This window comes from Silurus aristotelis, assembly GCF_946808225.1.
Source record: "Silurus aristotelis genome assembly, chromosome: 18".
NCBI lineage: Eukaryota > Metazoa > Chordata > Actinopteri > Siluriformes > Siluridae > Silurus > Silurus aristotelis.
This window is the reverse complement of record NC_139591.1, coordinates 11,762,320-11,778,645: the sequence shown is the minus strand read 5'-3', so window position 1 is coordinate 11,778,645 and position 16,326 is coordinate 11,762,320. Positions and strand designations below refer to the sequence as shown.

General features: G+C 36.8%; 1 protein-coding gene across 1 annotated transcript; it reads left to right on the top strand.

Moving 5' to 3' along the window:
• Positions 1-10,512: 10,512 nt before the first annotated feature.
• Positions 10,513-12,938, top strand: stc1l (stanniocalcin 1, like; the record flags this gene model as incomplete). The annotated part of the gene is made up of 4 exons (XM_083569193.1): positions 10,513-10,624; positions 10,809-10,951; positions 11,093-11,304; positions 12,534-12,938. 4 exons carry the CDS (start codon positions 10,513-10,515, stop codon positions 12,829-12,831), a joined length of 765 nt encoding a protein of 254 aa, XP_083425319.1. The 3' UTR covers positions 12,832-12,938.
• Between the last annotated feature and the right edge of the window lie 3,388 nt (positions 12,939-16,326).

Genomic DNA, 16,326 nt, shown 5'->3' with positions numbered 1-16,326 from the left:
TGGGCCGAACAGGATAAACATTTATTGAACACACTAAAACTAAATGTTTTTTAACATAAATATGAATTTAAAAAGACAGGAATATTATTCCAGAAAAAATCAACTTAAACTTTAAATAACTTAAAAATATTTAGCTCTCCATAAAAATATATCCTGTCAAAATTATACAAGTTGCTGTGAAAAAACCCTGAAAAAAATAAATACAAATTGTGATTTTAAGTAAATGTTAAAATAACAAATCAAAACAGATTTATTTGCTCTTATGCTATTAAAAAAATATATAAACTTAAACTTAAAAAAAAAAAAATATTTTGCTCTCCATAAAAATATCTCCTGTCAAACACAAGACATCGCACAGTTTCATCATGCAGCTCTTCAGAAACTCCCCCTTAGTAAATAACCGGCTGATGTGCCTCTGATTTCTCCTCTGCTTTCACACCAGCTTCACTTTGTGATTTTGCTCTGGTGAAAAACGTCTGCTGAAATGGCAGATTCTTCTTAAACTCTTCTACTTTCTGTATTTTCTGCTCTGCATTCAGGTTTTTAGCTTATCCTGATGTTTTGTCTTGTATTTCTATCTTAGATTAAATTCCTTAATTAGCCACATTTGCTCCACAAATAAGACACGGGTTTACCAGCAATGTCAGTAAACATATACTCAGAATCCCATCGGTTTTGAAAGGCTCTGTTTTCAGAATTAACTTTTCCCTTCGCCATTGTGAGGGGCTTTACAATAACTGTACAATAGGGTTAAATACATCAACAGAAGCTTGTCTTGATTGACGCAGGAATGTTCCCAGGTAGCCTAGCGTTCGGCAAGGCAGCTGAAGCGCTGTGTTATGGGATCTGTAGTTTGTGTTATCAGCGCTTCATATCGCAGAGCCATTAATAACAATAATAATAGATCTTTATAAAATTACCTTGCGGGGCGGATATAATTGTACATCGGGCCAGATATGGCCCGCGGGCCTTGAGTTTGACACATATGCTATACAGGATCTCCAGAGCTTAATCAGAGCGAGGGTACTAAGGCTCTTCTTCCTTGATTGTTCAGGTTGGCCGGATGACCAGCTCTGTGAAGAGTCCTGGTTGTGCTTTACTTCATCAAATTGAGAATTATGAAGGCCTCTGTGCTGTTGGGAATCCTCAGTCCAGCAAAAATTTTTTTGTAGCCTTCCCCAGATCTGTGCCTTGCAACAATCCTGTCTCTAAGCTCTGCAGGCAGTTCCTTTGACCTAATGGCTTGGTTTTAACTCTGATTTGCATTGTCAGCTATGAGGCCCTCTGTAGAGAGGTGAGTACCTTTCCAAATCATGTCCAATCAATAAACTTTTACACAGGTAGACTCCAGTCATAGTGTATAGACATCTCAGCAAAAATCAAGAGAAATAGGCTGCACCTGAACAAATTTTCAAGTGTTGTTGCTAAAGGTCTGAATACTTATGTACATCTGATACTTTAGCTTTTTTTTAATATATATATATATATATATATATATATATATATATATATATATATATATATATATATATATATATATATATAAAAATCTAAAGACATTTCTTGAATTCTGTTTTCACTTTGTCATTATGTGGTACTGATTGTAGATTAATGAGAAAACAAAATAAATCTGAACGATTGTAGTATCAGGCTGCAACATAAAAAAGAAAAAAGAAAAAGGGGTCTGAATACTGGCCAAAAAAGGTCACACATCAGACCAAGTCTGCCTTGTGTCAGCAGTCCAGGGTGGTGGAATCTATGAAATAGTGTGCAGAATTCTTTCTTAGCATACCTTGGATTTACAAAAATGATCAATCCCCACTTGAATTCCACAATCTTTTTAGTATTGTTGCTGACCTTATAAAATCCTTTCGTGGCCACAATTGTAAACGCTTATAATGCACCATGTCACAAAGTAAAATGTATTTCAAAGCGGTTTTCTGTACCTAACAACAAGAAGTTCAGAAGCATTTCCAGTAACTAGATCTGAATCCACTTTCAGGATAGTGTGAGGCAAAAGATTTGCACCTTGAATGTGCATCTGTGAAATCTGCAGGATTAGCACGGTGCAATCATGTCAACATGAACCCGAATCTCAAAGGAATGTTTCCATCAACTAGTGAAAATCCATGCTTTGAAGAAATTAAGTATGCCTCGAAGAATGAATGTTTTAAGATAAAAGAGAGGTCCTTCCCAGTTTTGCTAATAGTCTTCAGGAGTGGGGGTGGGGGTTAGTCGCTGGATTGAATAACAGAATGGATTTAAAAAATTATTTGAATAGACATGGAAATGTATTTTTTAATGAATTTTATTGATTTGTTATTGTATATTTTCATTGTAGAGTACAATCCATCCTTTACAAACACATACAGGAACATGAGAAAAGCATAGTAGATGGTTAGGAAGTTTATAAAAGCATTCTTTGTGGTTAATTATTTTAGTCTCATACTATTAAATGAAAAATTTCAGATAAACAATGTTGAGGTGTGCAGTGATGGTGATTAGATGCAAACTGTAGTCCTGAGTCAGTGTAGCAGACTACAGTTCAAATCCAAATCTTCAGTGTTCCTGTTCTTACTCCGTAATTTCATGGATCCCCAGGGTGTTGATGATAAACATCACCTGCTGCACAAAGTGGCCTCCAATCGTAGAAAACACCATCCAGAGGAAGGCCAGGAAAAAGTGGGCAGATCCAAGGAGAAGAGAGGGACAGAAAGAGTGGTCACTGGAACCTCAGGAGCATGTGCAGAGAGAGAGAGAGAGAGAGAGAGAGAGAGAGAGAGAGAGAGAGAGAGAGAGAGAGAGAGAGAGAGAGAGAGAGAGAGAGAGAGAGAGAGAGAGAGAGAGAGAGAGAGAGAGAGAGAGAGAGAGAGAGAGAGAGAGAGAGAGAGAGAGAGAGAGAGAGAGAGAGAGAGAGAGAGAGAGAGAGAGAGAGAGAGAAAAGAGGGGTGACAGGGATAGAAGGATATGGATTATTTTGTATCCTTATTGTTGTATGAAAGTTAAGGACACTGTGCAATTGGGACTCCGGCAAGACTCGCTATGGCAGCATAACTAAAAGGGAGAACCAGAAGGTAATGCAGACATGAGGGATCTCTGGGATGAGAGACGGCCCACCACACCACCGTCCACAAACCTGAGTGAACGTGTGAGAGTGAGGGGAAGACAGCATACAAATATCCCAGTTCACCAAACACTCTATATCCATGTTTCCTCCAGATCTGCTCCTTTACCTAAGAAAAATCTATTGATAAGAAACTTGACTAATTAAATATGTTTTCAGCCTCGACTTGAACACCGAGACTGTGTCTGAGTCCCAAACACTGACGAGAAGGCTGTTCCATAACTGTGGGGCTTTTCAAGATACATTATATCACATGCAGCTAGAATTAAACTTTCGGATTACATAGGATCTCTGGATGGTCTTTCTGTCAGTGTGTACAACAGTCAAAAACCTTAGTTTGATTATTGGTTATATTTTTCCTTTGAGGATCATGTGAATAACATTTCCAGAATAGCCTTATTTCACCTTAGAAATATTGCTAAAATAAGCATTACAGGATGCAGAAAAAAATAGTTAATGCTTAAGTTAAATTTAGATTAAACTACTAAATCCCTTTACTGTCTGGGTATTCTAATAAGTGCATAAATAAGCTTCAGTTAGTCCAGAATGCAGCAGCAAAATTTATTATCAGATATAGAAAATATGAACACATCACTCCTGTTTTGATCAATTTACCCAATCAAGCTTCCAATTAAATCTCGCATTGATTACAAAACACTACTACTGAGATATAAAGCACTGATTGCTCTCATGCCACAGTATCTGAGGGAAATCACTTTTGTAGCTCTATCTAAGATCACCCATGCCTACTTAAATCAAAAGGTGCAGGCTATTTGTTGGTACCTCAAGTTATGAAGTCTTCAGCAAAGGGCAGAGCTTTGTAGGGGAGAGTGACTAGTGTTCTTGTCCCTTTTCTCTGCTCGGATCTCGCACAAGGTGGCAGAATGAGCTTTCCCAGGATATCTGAAGAGCTGAAGTACTTACATTTTTTATCTTTGTATTGACTGTTCTTTTCTAATATCACATGCATCAAAATTTACCTTTTTATGTTTTGACCCAGGAGGCAATTATTTTTTAGATATTATAGAATATGCACAAACTGTATACCTAAAAAGAAAAAAAAGCTTATGCCACATTCTAATGATGCTTAACCATTAATACACTGTTTAAAGAATAACAATAATAAAAAAATACTGACATTGAATGGTGTTTTATTTTTTGACAGCAATTGTATATTGTTGTTCATAATAAAATAAAATAAAATACCCTAATAAAAACCCACATATTTCCCTTTTCGATTTTTTTCACTGTGGTTAAATGAGCAAATATACATTACACCGATTAAAATCAAGTGGAAAGATTTCCCAAAAGAGTAGAGGACACACATATAGATATAATGGGAATGTGTTCAATTTGTTCCATATAATGTATATTTATATACCATTACATCATATAACATTTTCAAACATTTTAAATATTACAAGATTTCAAACACTTATATTCCAAACCACGTTTATAAAATAATTGTTTATTTATCATTCCATCAATTTCAGTTTATTGCAAACAAAATACAGTCAACCCCCGATAATTTGCGATTTAAAACTCGCGGCTCGGAAAATTTGCGGGTTCTCATTTGGGACTAACATCACTAACTAACTAATTAATTACTAACATCAAAGGGTTTGTCTTGTATTAGAAGTTTAACTGTTTTTTTTCATCAGGGGGATTAGCTACCCTTGATGTATCTGAATTTATAACAAGATAGCTTTAAAGCTATAACCTGAGGTGCTGAGGTGGTTTATATATTTATATATATATATATATATATATATATATATATATATATATATATATATATATATATATATATATACAGTGAGGAAAATAAGTATTTGAACACCGTGCTATTTTGCAAGTTCTCGCACATAGAAATCATGGAGGGGTCTGAAATTGTCATCGTAGGTGCATGTCCATTGTGAGGTGTTCATCGTAGGTGCATGTCCACACTGTTAGTCTGCCTTTAAAATGTCCACCTCCACTACATTTATTATCCTAAATTAGATGCACCTGTTTGAGGTCGTTAGCTGCATAAAGACACCTGTCCACCCCATACAATCAGTAAGAATCCAACTACTAACATGGCCAAGACCAAAGAGCTGTCCAAAGAGACTAGAGACAAAATTATACACCTCCACAAGGCTGGAAAGGGCTACGGGAAAATTGCCAAGCAGCTTGGTGAAAAAAGGTCTTCTGTTGGAGCAATCATTAGAAAATGGAAGAAGCTAAACATGACTGTCAATCTCCCTCGGACTGGGGCTCCATGCAAGATCTCACCTCGTGGGGTCTCAAAGAGCTGGGACCACCGTTTCCAAGGTTACTGTTGGTAATACACTAAGACGTCATGGTTTGAAATCATGCATGGCACGGAAGGTTTCCCTGCTTAAACCAGCACATGTCCAGGCACGTCTTAAGTTTGCCAATGACCATTTGGATGATCCAGAGGAGTCATGGGAGAAAGTCATGTGGTCAGATGAGACCAAAATAGAACTTTTGGGTCATAATTCCACTAAACGTGTTTGGAGGAAGAAGAATGATGAGTACCATCCCAAGAACCCCATCCCTACTGTGAAGCATGGGGGTGGAAGCATCATGCTTTGGGGGTGTTTTTCTGCACATGGGACAGGGCGACTGCACTGTATTAAGGAGAGGATGACCGGGGCCATGTATTGCGAGATTTTGGGGAACAACCTCCTACCCTCAGTTAGAGCATTGAAGATGGGTCGAGGCTGGGTCTTCCAACAAGACAATGACCTGAAGCACACAGCCAGGATAACCAAGGAGTGGCTCTGTAAGAAGCATATCAAGGTTCTGGCGTGGCCTAGCCAGTCTTCAGACCTAAACCCAATAGAGAATCTTTGGAGGGAGCTCAAACTCCGTGTTTCTCAGCGACAGGCCAGAAACCTGACTGATCTAGAGAAGATCTGTGTGGAGGAGTGGGCCAAAATCCCTCCTGCAGTGTGTGCAAACCTGGTGAAAAACTACAGGAAACATTTGACATCTGTAATTGCAAACAAAGGCTACTGTACCAAATATTAACATTGTCTTTCTCAGGTGTTCAAATACTTATTTGCAGCTGTATCATACAAATAAATAGTTAAAAAATCATACATTGTGATTTCTGGTTTATTTTTTTTAGATTATGTCTCTCACAGTGGACATGCACCTACGATAACAATTTCAGACCCCTCCATGATTTCTAAGTGGGAGAACTTGCAAAATAGCAGGGTGTTCAAATACTTATTTTCCTCACTGTATATATATGCCCCAAAGCATAATCCTTAGAAGAGAACGAAGTTGCTATTTATGGTGTATGTGGCCTGCTGATGTCAAAACTATGGATATGCAAACATTTCTTTTTACAGTTTTTGCTGTTTTTAGTTTGCTAAATTTGTTTTCAAAGAACAGAATAGTTTTTTTAATACCACAGAAAGTGGAAAATTGAGAATCACAAAAGTTTGTGTAATGTTGGTTGTAAAACTTTAGAGAGCCCTTAGATTTTGCAGTCTGTTTAGATTTGTTTAGATGATCTACTCCAACTGTGCAACATAAGGGGAAGTGATAATATTGTGTAAAGTGTTACCATCTTGTAAATTGTTTAAATGATGTATATTAATATAATTAACTGCTGCATCTGTTGTCTCCACATTTGTGTCCAGCTGACATCAAAACTGCAATTTCTTTGTTCTGCCAGCTATAATTAATCAAATTCAAATCTATTAGAATATCCTCTTTCTTTGATTAATCACTATATTTTAGAAAATAAATGCAAATAGCTTTTATTACAAAACATAGCTACTTTCCATCCTGAGTTGCAAATCCACTGTGCTTTGAAATAAATTATAAACAAATAAATTTAGTCATATCTTTAAAACACAACATTGGCATTTTCAAAACACAATCAAATTACCCCGACATGCACTCAAAAGCCATGGTGGAAAAAGACATTATTATTGTTTGTGGTTCTTGGGTCAAAGGTAAGTCTTTCTCACTTTAAATAGTCACTGAATCAGGAAGTCTGTCTTTAACTTTTCCATTTCTTTCCTGTCCTCCATGGCATGGCCTACATTTAATGCTAAAATATTCTAATACATGTCTTGGCTCACAGTTTTTTTCAGTGCATTGTCACATACCCAGGTTCCCAAAGGCCCGGAAATAAACATAAGTTGAGTTGGTATGGAAAAACCTAACTGAATTCAGATCTTTACCTCTTTAAAGGCCAACAATGAGCTTGGCCTTATCGTCCACCATCAGTGTCTGTACTCAATAATGCTCTTGTGGAAAAAAAAGTAAATGGCCACAGGCATGTTTCAGGATTAAAAAAAAAACCTTCACAGAATAGTGGAACTTGCGAGGAAAGGGGTAGACAATAGTGCTTTTCATTGTATGAGCAATGCATTGCAGGGGTTACATTAGTGGTGGTAATAGGGATGTTTATATTGGCATCCATCCTGAATGTCTTATTTTCCAGAGGTAAATGTAGTTTAAATCTGTAACAAACAAAAGTTTATATATCTACGCTTGTTTGTTGGTTTGTGAAAACTTTGGTAACAGTGGTGATTAAGTCAATAAATCTGCTGTCATGCCCACATGATGTGAGTACATTGAAAAAGTCCTCTTTTTATGAGCTGGGGCCACTGTTCATGGCTTTTATCTATGCATAGACCGCATGAAATTCATTTAGTCAAAATTAAGTTATTTGTTTTATATAGTCTTTATTTTGAAGTTTTCACTAAATATTTTTTATGTTAATTTCTGCTTAGGAAAATTCTGTAATGAAATATGGTCACATTCAAAATTTTACAGACATTTCTAGAATACTGTTTTCATTTTACGGGGTACTGAGTGTAGATTGATGAGTAAAAAAACTATTTAAATGATTGTAACATAAAGTGCAACATAACAGAATTGACAAAAGTAAAGGGGGTCTAAATACTTTTTTGAATGCATATATAAAACAACAGTTTGTTGTTGTTGGTAGAAAGATCAATTCATTTCATATGTGAAATGGGTGTGTGTGTGTGTGTGTGTGTGTGTGTGTGTGTGTGTGTGTGTGTGTGTGTGTGTGTGTGTGTGTGTGTGTTTGTGTGTGTGCGCGCGACATTTTGGCTTTTTTCTACAGTTGTGAAAATATTACAGTTGTAAAAGTATATTTATTAAGGCATCGCTTTCGGTTGGTGTGGCTCATTTCATTTGACCTGACAATAGAATTTGGTGTCAAAATTTTACTGACAAAAAAGTATACCAGTTTAACCCTTATGCTTTAAAATATATGCTTGTTTTAAAGTGTATGAACCAACTTGAGTAACAGTGTTTCAATTATTCTGGGCTCCTTAAAAAGACCATACTTTCAAATTTCATTATAGTAACTCAGTGTTCACCAATGCATTGATTGATTGAATTTTTTTATTATGAATCCAGCTGCTTATATTAAACCAAATACTGTACAAGCTACCAAAATTATAAATTCAACCATTTTACAGTACATATCCTTTGGAGTCGATGACTGAAAATGTAAAATCAAGAACATCACTAGATCCTGAGTTTCTTCCCTGGTAGAATAGAAAAATAGCCTTTATTTATCACATATACATTACAGCACAGTGAAATTCGCTCTTCGCATATCCCAGTTTGTTGGGTCAGAGCACAGGGTCGGACATGGTACGGAGCCCCTGGAGCACAGAGGGTTAAGGGCCTTGCTTAAGGGCTCAAGTATGGCAGCTTTGCGATACCAAGGCTTGAACCCCGAACCTTTCGAGCATTAACCCGGCACCTTAACCACTGAGCTACCCTCCCTTTGATGCTCTGCCAAGTATCCATTGCAGCTCTTTTCACACTCTGTTTGTTTTTTGGCGCATTTTCTTCAGTTTTGCCTACAGCATGTAAAATGCATGATCAGTTGAATTCGGGTTAGGTGATTTACCATCTGCACCGTCTAATAAGTATGGGCTTATGGTATGGTAAGTATGGGCGTATGGGCTAGTTATAGCACTATTTACTTTAGAATTAATTCTAAAGATAAACCAGCAGTCACAAGATCAATAAATACTAGGAAGATAGTTCTATTAGTTTCAATGCATACCTACACCAGTCGAATCAGGGAGTGTCAGAGAAAATAGTCGTATTGCTTTATGTTATATCTTTTATGTTTAATCTAAAATGCCACTTCACCACAATGCAGACCCCAAACTGTTATGTTGGACTGTGGACCTTCTGAATTGAATCGATCTGGCTGTTGCTTAACTTTAAATCTGTGTGCTGCATCACATCCTCAATCGCAAAGTATTGCAAGTATTTTGAAATAAATAAGAGAGAAATAATTATACCGCTTGTCTGGTCTGTGTCCTCTCCAAACACTGTCTTATTTCCACAGATCCAGTAGTGATTTTAACACATGTAGTGAGAATTCCTAACAAAATGTTATAAAAGTGTCTTTCCAGTCTAGTAGTTAATTAATTAACAATCTACACAAAGTATCTGGGTCACCTTTATTCCTCTCTAGACAAGGAACTTGCAACTTTCTAGTGGCTCAGAATTAGAGACTAATGTAATGAAAAGCAGTTGGCCAGACATTGTAAAACAAGGCTGATCTGTGATTAGTGTTAAAACAAGATCAGGACTTCAGACTATGAATGGCTAGGCCTAAAGCGACAGAAAAGAGCTTAAGCATTGAAAGCATGAAATAAGAAAAAACTGACTCAAAAGATTTAAAGGTATTCTATGAAATTTACATTTTATTTCTTACATGCTTACAGAGGGTCAACAGTAGATGTTGCATGTGTTTTTAGGCAGGCGGTATAGTGTTTAGAATCTACTGTAAAATAAATATGTATTTTATCTACATCACATTAGCTATCAGTAGAATATTCCAGTTATAAAAAAAGGCTTATCTCACCCTATCAAAGGCCTTTACATAGCATCCCTGCCAGTGTCTTACATTTATACCCCTTAAGGCATGCATTAAGAAATGGAAATGCTCTATTAACCTTTTGTAAAAATCCTCACTGGGAAAAAAATATTTGCATATGCTACTGAACTCAATTGATAAAAATATATTCAGATTATAATATTATAATTTTATAAAGTTACAAGGACAGGATTTATTGAGTGCTAAAATGGTACAAAAAGGAGGGACAACAGTCTCACTGGACTCACTAAAATCTACAGGAAACTTTAATTAAGAATTATGAATATGCATGAGACTATGGAAAGTTTCTGTTTGGGTTTGACCTACCTGTGAGATACTTATCTCTGATTGAGCACGTTTAGGGATTAAAGATTAATGATCCGGTAATCTAAAACTTGCAAGCTATATAAACCTGTGTTTTCTGTCCAGCCTCAAACAAACATTTGCTGTCTAAATCTTGAACAGTTAAAGACACAGCTCGAAAATGCTTTTAAGAATTGTTTTCCTTGTATTCCTTGTCTCATCTTTATCTGCATTTGAAACAGAGCAGTATGCACCTGCAATAAGAAAAACTCGTTTTGCCACCAACAGCCCATGTAAGTATTTCTTCTAGTTTACAGATGTTATAAAATTATAAAAAAAAAATTAAAACATTTTAAATTTTATATATATATATATATATATATATATATATATATATATATATATATATATATATATATATATATATATATATATATAAATTTTCACTTGTTTAAGTCGGATTTTCATATGCTCTAGCGGAAATGGTCCGCTGTCTGAACAGTGCTCCACAAGCAGGTTGTAGCACATTCTCCTGCCTGGAAAATTCTACTTGTGACACTGAGGGTATGCATGACATCTGTAACATTTTCCTTCATGCAGCGGCAGTTTTTAACACAGAGGTAACTTGATTAAAAAGAATGTAAAATATTTAATGGGTTTTCAATTTATGATTATAGATATATATATATATATATATAAATAAATGAATGTATGTAAATAAATGTAAATATATAATGGCAAACTATTTGAATCTCATGTAGGGTAAGACTTTTTTCAAGGAGACCATCAAGTGCATTGCCAATGGCATTACTTCCAGGGTTTTTCAGACAATTCGACGCTGTAGCACCTTTCAAAAAATGATTACAGAAGTACAAGAGGAGTGTTATAAAAAAATGGACATCTGTGAGGTAGCACGCTCAAACGCAGATGTCATTGGAGAGGTGGTTCAGGTGCCCAGACATTTTCCAAACAGGTAAATCTAATTCAAACTTGCCAATATCTCTGAACACTGGTCCTTAAGAATATTTGTTACAAGATAATGCTAGCAAAACAGTGGCATAATTCATGATTATTGATTGATATTTTACTAAAATGTGTTTGATTGGCAGTTATACAAAAACTATGTAAACAAGCAAAACAGCTGTAGTGTGCATGGGTAAAATACACAGTTTAATGTTTTTAATGCTTATGTTTTTAAACATTTTGCAAACCTATACAATTAATAGATAGCTATTAACAAATAATATCATTAAATGACGGAAGCCCTAAAAATTATTTATATTTACCAAATGACAAAACAATTCTTTCACAGTCTCATGGGCTTCCTTAGTTTTGCAAAGGTGCATAGGCATATGCTATGCTATGACTAAATGCTATTCTACCTTTGCTCATACTTCTTTTTCCGCTGCTAGTTTTTCTTCATTCTGGCTGGAGTGCCTTTGGCAGCCCAAAGAACCGTCTGGTAAAAAGATGTGAATTTTGGCACACTGACAAATTTGGGTCAAGTGCTGTCAAAGCTCTAGAAACACCATTGATTCTAATTCGGACATAATTTGGAAGCACCTTCCTGCTCATAACATTTGAACCATGTGTCTAAAATTTTCACTGTTCCTCCTAAAATTATATTGATTATTTAATATTCAGACCTGAACAAAAGTTATCTAAATAATTCTGATTACACAAAATGGTTTCTAAATGGCTGGCAAATCTGAAAGTGAAGATATATCTCAGCACACCAACACAAAATTATCTAGGCAATTTTAAGACCATAACCTAAGTCTATGCAAATAATTGTATTGTTTACATGTTTAAAATGCTTACATCAGTTGCTACTCATCTATGTTTTATCATTACCAGATTTGACTCACATTATCCTACTGCCCATTTGTTAATCTCAACCTTTTCTCCTACAGTAAAAAAAAACAAAACATTTCATTCCATTCCCTTCCATTCCATTCCACCACTTCATTATCACAGCATGCACATCATGAAAGAAATTCTAAAAACACATTGCCTAAATTTATGCCTCTGGTTGCTTGTGATGTATTATTTAAATAATGATAATTCTGTGAATGTGTGGCTCACAGAGTCCTATAGCTTTATGATTTAATTTCTGAAAATGTCTGGATAATTTCATTCTTGAAAATATGCTCCATATTTTTTGTGATTTGTGGTATGACTGTTCAACATTTTTCATTGTAGGTACTACAGCGCACTGCTGCAAAGTCTATTGGAATGTGATATGGAGACAGTAGAAGTAGTCCGGTCTGCACTTGTAGCTAGGCTAGGTCCTGACATGCTTGCACTATTTCAGCTGCTGCAAAAGAAGCCCTGTCCTCAGGACCTTGCTCATGGTCCTGCTGGTATGGATAACCTTGAGGGTTTCCGCTGGCCCATGGGAGCACCCATGTTCAAGATCCAACCCGATTTGCACAGGGAACCAAATCACCTCTTTGCCAAGAAACGCTCTGTTGAAGATAAGATGCTAAACACATTATAGAAATTATTAAAAGAAACCTTTTATTTTTAAGTACCACAAATGTAGGCAATCCGCCATGACAAATATCATATACAAAATGATATTTTAGTGTTGCAGTGGCAATAGCAAAATAAAGGAAGTTACAGCTTGGAAGATAATATGTACTTTGGCAAAAAGCAGTTTTTAATATCATGCATTTCCTTCAAATAAATGAATAACATCAAACAAACTTTCTTATTATGTGGCTTTTGACACTGTATGTTTAAATAATTAATCTTTTTTCAAATGCCCTAATGTTAAGAAACAAACAACAATATATTCCCTGAAACTAGCACATAACAACAGCGAGGGACACGCACAGAGTTACAGACAACTGGTTCTGAAGGCTTGGCGTAGCAACACCACCTCAGAGTCTGGACCATGACTCTGAAATTTAACTTGACAGATCTAAGAGTTCTAGGTATTGAATGAGAACAGATAAGGCCCTGCCCATTACAATTCTTAAAAACATTCAGGAGGATCTCCCATTATTTTAGTGGGAGATGCAGATAAGAATAGTCAGCATTGAAGTGAGAGATTTATATTTACATTTACATTTATAGCATTTAGGAGATGCCCTTATCCAGAGCGACTTACAAATGAGCAGGGGAGGGTTAAGGGTTGCTCAAGCGCCCAGCAGTGGCAGCTCAGTGGTGGTGGGATTTGAACCTGTGACTTTCCGAACCAAAGTCCAATGTCTTAACCTGAAGAAGAACAAGCCCTAGGATTCTCCCTAAGGAAATATCTTGCTGGCAGAGGATGAGTGGCTTATAGCCACTGGGAATGTACTATGTTCAAGAAAAGATTTTAACCAGAGTACAGAGTAGAGATAATTGGTCATTTTAAAAAATGTTTCAGAGAAAGTGTTTCAGTGCAGATTTTCTGATTTAAACTTTTCAAGTATTTCACCTGAATCCAAGAAAGGTAGCAATTTTAGCAAGAAAACTCACTATATTTTATAAACAAATGGCAGTTTGTTTGTTAATAGGACAATATTTATTTAAACAATTTAGACTCCACATCAAGGTTGTGTTTTTAGAGCGAACACTTAAATATGCAGACACAGTTAAGATTATAAAATTGAATGCTGCGGTCAATTGCATCAAAACTATAATTTATAATGCAAGAGGGGGCAACATTATGGGGAACATTCTGGGTTTTATATGCATGTTTCTTAACATGATCCTCAAACAACTGTTAAAGTTAGTTGAAAGTAGCTATGATGCCTGAGCAGCCAAACTGAATTTCAGAGTGGGGTTTGCGAATAGAATGCTGCTGTATAATTATTTTATTACAATTGCTTATAATACGTTTATAATTTAAAACATTTAAAACTTTCTCATGGATATCACTGGGTGCTTAAACTTCAGTTGTTAACTGAATTGATACGGCTTAACAGAATTGTACAACTCTGACAAGATTTAACAAATTATGTAAGTAAGCTTCTAATATGAAGCAGTGTTAACTGATCATAAGTCAGCATGGCAAAGGCACAATGCATTCATAACCGCACCTGACACAAAAAAAAAAAAACGGAACACTGGACAGACAGTAAGAGCAGATGGGGCTAAAGGCAGGCAAAAAGAATTAGCATTCGTCTTCTCTTTTAAACATATTCTATCTGTCAAATTGGTGGAGCATCTTGTATGCACAGCTCTCTTCAGGCTCCCCCACATATCTTCATTGGGATTTAGAGTTGTACTCTGGCAGTGCCATTTCAAAACTTGATTTAATTTTAGTGACACCATTCCTTTCATTATTTGGCGGTGTATGGGTTAATGTTATCTGAATCACAAATGTTTTAGGAAAAGTCCTTAAGGTTTAGCACCAAATTTGACTGGAATTTTTGAGCTATACTAATTCAGAAATCTAACCCAGCCATTAGGGTTGCACAAACTAGTGCACTCTTAGTGCCGATCCCAAGCCCGGATAAATAGGGAGGGTTGCTTTAGGAAAGGCATCCAGTGAAAAACATGTGCCAAATTAAATATGCGGATCACGAATCAGAAATTCATACCGGATCGGTCGAGGCCTGGGTTACCAATGACCGCCACAGGTATTGTTAGCCAGCAAGGTACCAGTGAAAATTGGGCTACTGTTGGCCGAAGGAGGAGAAGGAGAGTAGGAAGATGTCTACAGAGACAGCAGTGAAAGGAGAGGTGGAGGCTGAAATGATGGAGAGGAGAAAGGTAGATATGTTGTGTGTTCAGGAGACCAAGTGGAAAGGCCAGTAAGTGGGTTTAAACTGTTCTATCGTGGTTTGGATGGAAAGAGAGATGGTGTAGGGGTGCTCCTGAAGGAAGAGTACAGTAAGAGTGTGGAGGAGGTGAAGAAAGTTTCTGATAGGGTGATGAACGTGAAGCTGGAAGTTGAAGGGATGGTGATAAATGTCATCAGTGATTACGCTCCACAAGTGGGTTGTGAGATGGAGGAGAAGGAAAAATTCTAGAGTGAGTTAGATGAAGTGGTAGATGGTGTACCTGAAATGAAGATTGGTGATTGGGCAGACTTTAATGGGCATGTTGATGAAGGGAACAAAGGTGATGAGAAAGTGATGGTAGGTATGGCCTTAAGGAGAGAAATGTGGAAGGGCAGATGGTGGTAGATTTAGCTAAAAGGATGGAAATGGCAGTGGTGAATACTTATTTTAAGAAGAAGGAGGAGGATAGGGTGAAATATAAGAGTGGAAGAAGGTGCACACAGGTGTACTATGTTCTATGTAGGGGATGCAACCTGATGGATATTGGAGACTGTAAGGTGTTGACAGGGGACAGTGTAGCTATACAGCTTTGGATGGTGGTCTGTGGGATGGTTTTGTAGGTGAAGAAAAAGAGGAGGAGAGTGAGGATTTTAAGAAGAATAAGATAGTGGAAACTAAAGGAGGAAGACTGTAGTGTGAGGTTCAGGGAAGAGATCAGACAGGGGCTCAGTGGTGGTGAAGAGGTGCTGGATGATTGGGCAACTACTGCAGGAGTGACAAGTGAGACAGCTAGAAAGCTTTGAATTTGGCATTGACAGAGTGATGAGAAAAGTAGGCAGGAGTACAAGGAGATGCGGCAGCGGGTAAAGAGGGATGTGGCGAAAGACAAGGAAAAGGACCGACTTGGGAAGAATGTGCTGCAAGTAATAGCAATAAAGGATGGAGATAGAAATGTGTTGACTAGTAAGGAGAGTGTGTTGAGAAGATGGAGTGAGTATTTTGAGCAGCTGATAAATGAGGAAAATGGGAGAGAGAGAGAAGGTTGGATGATGGTGAAGCAGGAAGTGGATAGGATTAGTAAGAAGTGAGAGCAGTGATTAAGAGGATAAGGAGTGTAAAGTCGGTTGGACCACATGACATACTGGTAGAAGCGTGGAGATCTTTAGGAGAAATGGCAATGTTTTTTTTTTTTAACCAGGTTGAGATTTTGGAAGGTGAGAGGATGCCTGAGGAATGGAGAAGGAGTGTGCTGGTACCGATCTTCAAGAATAAGGGAG